The sequence below is a fragment of the Elgaria multicarinata genome, chromosome 9 (genome assembly GCF_023053635.1).
Source record: "Elgaria multicarinata webbii isolate HBS135686 ecotype San Diego chromosome 9, rElgMul1.1.pri, whole genome shotgun sequence".
Taxonomy (NCBI): domain Eukaryota; kingdom Metazoa; phylum Chordata; class Lepidosauria; order Squamata; family Anguidae; genus Elgaria; species Elgaria multicarinata.
Window position 1 is genome coordinate 3,889,566 of NC_086179.1, and position 6,000 is coordinate 3,895,565.

The 6,000-nt window shown below is 48.6% G+C and overlaps 1 protein-coding gene across 2 annotated transcripts in view; it reads left to right on the top strand.

Annotated features, from left to right (window-relative positions):
- Positions 1-5,774, top strand: part of NRF1 (nuclear respiratory factor 1) — a 91,352-nt gene extending 85,578 nt beyond the window's left edge. For both annotated transcript variants that reach the window (XM_063134618.1, XM_063134620.1), the window contains exon 11: positions 3,615-5,774. In XM_063134618.1, the coding sequence (XP_062990688.1) occupies positions 3,615-3,778 (164 nt within the window). In that variant the 3' untranslated portion in view covers positions 3,779-5,774. The remainder of the gene's footprint in view (positions 1-3,614) is intronic.
- The last annotated feature ends 226 nt before the right edge of the window (positions 5,775-6,000 follow it).

The following is a 6,000-nucleotide window of genomic DNA, read 5'->3' on the forward strand; positions in this document are numbered from 1 at the left end:
AAAAAGAAATAATTCCCTGGGTGCACACCCTAATGAAATGTGCTGCGGACGCCAGTGCTAGTGGCCATGTACCTCTGTGGCTTGGTTCTATGGTGTTGCTTTATCTAGAACCCCTTTCTGAAACTTACTTGATCTCGGCTTGTAGCACAGAATAGTCTGGATCGTGCCGTGGGAGGGAATTCAGAGCCTTCGCAGGTTTTAATGGCCTACTCTGGGGTGTAGTCAAGATTTTATAGTCAAGACGCTTATGGTAGATTTCTGTAGCTTGAACTATAACGACGAAATAGTTGTCTGCACAGAACAACAGGTATCTGCTTATTTGCCATTGCACCTTTTGCCAGGCCCAGCAGTTCAGAGACCCACAGGATTGTTTGTGGTTCCTCAGTGGCTCAGTTCAGATGGATCAGTAGCTTGGAGGTCAGGCACAACCCATCGTTTGCAGGTTTGGGGTGCGGCATCAACAAACGAATTGATCAAAGCAGAATGTAACTAGTGGAATCGATTTTAGAGAATCGTTCTCGGTTGCAGGGCTGAAAACACACTGTAGGTAAGCTGTCTTCCTTCTATTAGTGAGATTAGAGTCTAGAAACTGTTCGTTAGATTAGGATTTTAGTTCCAGTTTTTTCAGGGAGTTTGCCATTCTCTCGTATTTCTCTACCTTTGGTTTTACGATTTGTTTTGTCGGATAGTCAGTTGTTGGTGAAGAGGAAAAGGTTATATACCTCTTCTGATTAATCCATCTGAAATCGCTGTATTCTTATTATTGACCTGGACTTTTATATTTTTATGACCGGAGGAAGAAAGACGGTCTGTGACGCTTACTCCCATTTAATTTTGCCCTGCTTAGCGGTTAAAATTATCTACGCATTACAGATTGTAAATACCTCTCCAGACTTCTCGACCTCAGAATTTAATGGCAAGAATTTAACTAGTATCTGAACTTCTGAGCTCTTTTTTTTAAGTTCTTAACTTTTAATTTTAAAAAAAAATTGCTTTCAACTTTTAATTTCTGATTTTAAATTTTAATTGCTGGTCTTCAACTATCAAATTACCGGTCTACAACTATTAAACTAATGGAATCAGCATGAAGGCAGAAGGGAGTTTGTGGTCAAGCAACGTACACTTTCTCCAGTAGGTCTTCCTGCATAGGGTTAGGGTTTTCCTAACGGACGCAGTGGCAGGTTTGGAAGGGTGGGTGAATTACTGGGAATCAGGTCCTGGGGGAGAAGGTTCACCCACTTCTCCAACTGGATCCCTGCCATAATCCCAAACTATGCTGGCAGGGGATGATGGGAGTTTTAGTCCCAACACATCTGGAGAGTGCCAGGTTGGAGAAGGCTGGGTTAAACCTTCCTTCCCCTGACGAGGTGGTCCTAATCAAAAGCCTTGCTACTAAAATGTAAATAAATGGTTCCTATTGCACCCATGTCCTGCTTTCTTAGAATCATAGAATCATAGAATAGCAGAGTTGGAAGGGGCCTACAAGGCCATCGAGTCCAACCCCCTGCTCAATGCAGGAATCCACCCTAAAGCATCCCTGGCAGATGGTTGTCCAGCTGCCTCTTGAAGGCCTCTAGGGTGGGAGAGCCCACAACCTCCCTAGGTCACTGGTTCCGTTGTCGTACTGCTCTAACAATCAGGAAGTTTGTTGGTCCCTGGTCAACAGCTGGTTGGCCACTGTGTGAACAGAGTGCTGGACTAGCTGGACCCTCGGTCTGATCCAGCAGGGCTCTTGGAGGGGGTTGGACTCGATGGCCTTGTAGGCCCCTTCCAACTCTGCTATTCTATGATTCTTCTTGGGTTCTGATGTCCTGATGGGTTTTAGTGCAACCTCCAGTATCAGAGGCAGTAAGCCTTTATGCACTAGTTGTTGGGGAATATGGGTAGGAGATTCCATTAGGGATCTCAGATGTGTTGTCTGGTTTAGCCGGGAGAGAATATGAAGATGCTCATACACCCCACGTACATTTTCCCAGTTGCTCCGGGAAATTCGTGTCAGAGACTTCCAGTGTGATCCTTCCGATGCTACTGGTTTATGCTTCTGCAGTGAAACCCTAGCTTGCCTTGTGATTTCCTTGGGCGAATTTCTACCTGCTTTCTTGGGCGGGGCTTTGTTATCTGGCGGTGCGCCAAGGGCTCCGAGGTCACCCGAGAAAGATCAACCAGGGCAGGGCCCTATGGGCGGCTGTCAAATTTGGAGCCGCCTCGGACACCGGGGTCAGCGTGCTTAAGGCTTAAGCTTTCCTGTCTGCGCAGCAAAGTGACGTGAGGACATGCAGTCACATTCTGCCGCCTCCTGTGGTTAAAGTGGGGTGACCTTCAGGAGTCGCAAAGCCTAAACAGGATCGACCAAATTAGACATGGTCCGTGGCACGGCGAACCTTCCCAGGTCATCTTCGTGTCGCCTCTAGAACATGGCTCAGGCATTGAGCTTCCCAGGGCAAGGTTTTTGCAAAGGATATCGTATCATTTTTACGCCGGTGCTTGGGTAGGGCCTTACTGGTACAAAAGAGGCATTTTCCTCTCACAAAATTGCAAGGTTCTGGCACATTTGAGTCTTAATAAGTCACATCCTTCCCAGAGAACAAGATGCAGAGGAGGTGACAGGTGTGGCACAGAAAGAATCATAGAATCACAGAGTTGGAAGGGGCCTACAAGGCCATCGAGTCCAACCCCCTGCTCAATGCAGGAATCTACCCTATAGCATCCCTGACAGACAGTGGTCCAGCTGCCTCTTGAAGGCCTCTAGTGTGGGAGAGCCCACAACCTCCCTAGGTAACAGAGAGAGGGGGGGAATGGCTGGAGCTTTGCTTTGGCCCAGGTGTGCACCACAAAAGTAAGTGGAAAAGATGAGGTTGTATAGGCAAGCCGGTGTTTACTCAGGGCACGCGAGCGATCTTTGAATCAAAAGGAGACAAATGGCTCAATCAGGAAACAAGTGAAACGGGTTGCTGACTGCCAGAAGGGATCAGGTTGAATGAGCATAGCAGCACCCTTTTTTGTTTTCTCTATCATGCAGCGTGGCTCACTTACTTGAGTAAGCTGGAGCAATCTTCTTTGGTGGGCCATTTGAGCTTGGGCACACCTGGCTCGACTCTGCTCCCTGCTTGGGACATTTTTCCTGCTGTCCAGTCGGAATCTGACTTCCTTTAACTTGAGCCCGTTATTCCGTGTCCTGCACTCTGGGAGGATCGAGAAGAGATCCTGGCCCTCCTCTGTGTGACAACCTTTTAAGTATTCGAAGACTGCTATCATGTCTCCCCTCAATCTTCTCTTCTCCAGGCTAAACATGCCCAGTTCTTTTAGTCTCTCCTCAAAGGGCTTTGTTCCCAGTCCCCGATCATCCTTTCCCCGATGGCAGGGAGAACGTAGACTCACATTTATATTTATTTATTTTATTTATTACATTTTTATACCGCCCAATAGCCGAAGCTCTCTGGCCGGTTCGCAAAAATTAAAACCACTTGGAGGAAGGAGGCCTGTTGAGGGTGGGCCCTGAGGAACCTGGCGTTGGAACGGCGTGCTTCTTCCAGCCTTCTTTCTGGCCGTTGTGGGTCGTCATTTTTGACCCGCCCCAGCCAAACTAACCCTCTCCCCTCCCTTTGTCTCCTCAGGGCTTGTCCAGATCCCCGTGAGCATGTACCAGACCGTGGTAACCAGCCTTGCGCAGGGGAACGGTCCCGTTCAGGTCGCCATGGCGCCCGTGGCCGCGAGGATAACAGACAGCACCGTAACCATGGACGGCCAGGCGGTAGAAGTCGTGACGCTGGAGCAGTGACGGGCGGCGAAGCGGCAGGATCATGGCGCTGCAGCTTCCTCCTTTTCTTGTACGGCATAAAAACAAATTTCGACGCCTCTCCGGAGATGCAATCAGGTGACATTTCGAGTCTCGCAGCTTTGGAAGCAAAAGGTTTTGTTAAGAAAAAGGAAAAAAAGGAAAAAGAAATAGGGAGAGCCAAAGGGCGTATGCTGGAGCCATTATAGCACCGCTCAGGTCTTGCCGGAGAATGAGAAAGGCCCTACCCGGGGCAGACTGAGCGGAGACCTTCCTCTCCTACCTTGCATGGACCATCCTTTATTTGGGCCGGGGCGAGATGTGAAGGGGTTTATGGCCCTCTCTTCTTGGGGGCGGCGGGGCTCCCCGCAGATTTTCATTGCCCCCCCCCCCCCAATCCCTGCAGAGGCTCCAAGCGCCAGTTTCTCCTGCCGTCTTCGTGGTGAGAATTAGGTGTCATTTTAACATGGACATAAATTTGAAAAGAGAGAGAGAGAGTTTGAAGAGACTATCTGGAAAAGACTTTTTTCTTCTTCTTGAGGTGGCGTTAAAAGGATAAGAATCTCCTCGAGGGGACACCGGGGGCTGCGATCCGTTGGTTCTGGATCCCCCTCAGGTAAAGGAGGGGGCCTTCCTTCCGCGGTCCTTTGGTGGCCTGTTGGAGCAGTTCGCGCCACGCTTCCTTCGTTTTTTATGCCCATGCTTGAACCCCACACGCACCCCTCCACCCCTTTCCCTGTTGATCAATTTTTGCTTGCGTCCAAACAAAGAGGGGATTGTGAAGGGACACGTTTGTGCAGTCCTTTCTGCACACTTTCCCTGCTTTTCCCAGAGTAGACCTACGTGGCTGAGACATTGGCCTTGGGCTGTTGGTGGCAGGTGTGGCGAAGCCTAAACCAGGCCCTTTCCTCCAGCCCTCAGCACTGCTTAGTCCAAGGTGCCTCCTTCCCATGGCTTCCAACTCCACATCAGGCATTCTTATATTCTCCGCCTGTGTCTGGCGCCCCTGAACAGCTGTTGCGCCTCGGAAGGAAACTGCCCAAAGCCTCATTTTTCCCCCCAGTAAGCAGCCCATGTGGACCACCTTGAGCCCACCACGCTTCTCAAGGCGGCCCAGCGAAGGCACATCCACCCCGTCACAGAGGCCTCCTTGCCGGTGTCTCATCATTGACTGCCAACAGTCCTGTCCCAGCCTCTGTCTTGCTGCGCATGGACTCATGCGCCAGCATGCACAGGCATCATAAAAGAAAGATAGGAAACACGGAAGGAGCACAGCAGTCACTGTGCTCAGCAGAGAAACAGACACAAGCAACATTGGCCCATGGGGTGGTGGGTGAGAAGGCCAGCTGTCCCATCCCACAGCATAGTTGAACAGCCCTGTCCTTTCTGGAAGCTGATTTTTTTTTAAATTTGCCCACCTTCACCTTCTTCTGCCCCCAAATAAGCAAAACGTTCCTTTACAGATGGATTCTGCCTCTTTTCTCCTGGAATAACACACAGTATTTAGTTTTGTTCGTATTTTATTTTACACGTGACGCCATGCACCAAACCTCTCCACGTCCATCTCGGCCTTTCAAAGCAAAGTTTCTCTTTCTTTCTTCCATTTCCCCCCTCCCCCAGATTTGCATTTTTACTTGAGTTTTTAAAATGGAAAGTCTCAACAGTTCTTTGCGTACTTTCTTTCCCCGCTGGACTTAAATGGAGGGGAGGGAGCTCCTTCCCACAGAAACAAACCGCAGGTCTCCGATTTAATTTTTTAATTTTTAAATATATTTTTTATTGTCGTTGTGAAGATGTCAGGTGTGACTTTAAAGTCGGTGTTCCTTTTTTCGGCAACAGAATAACGTTCTAATAGACTGAGAAAATTATTCCCCTGAGACCCAAAGAAAAAACATCCACGTTTTCACCCCAGCCCTATAGCAGAGCATGGAAGTACCTGTTGTTTTCCCCAATTCTGTCTATTGCCTCATTCAATAAATTGTTACAGATGTGTCCATAACATGCTGTTGTTGGAGTCTTCTCTCTCTGCTCTGTGACAAAACACAGCGCTTAATACTGGGTTTATTTGTCTCGTATAGAAACTGGATCTGTGAAAGTCTCAGTGTGTGTGTGTGCTTGTACAGCATGCTTCTAGTCCTCAAGCATTAGCAAGATATATTTGAAATAATAGAATAGTAGAGTTGGAAGGGGCTTATAAGGCTATCAAGTCCAACCCCCTGCTCAAT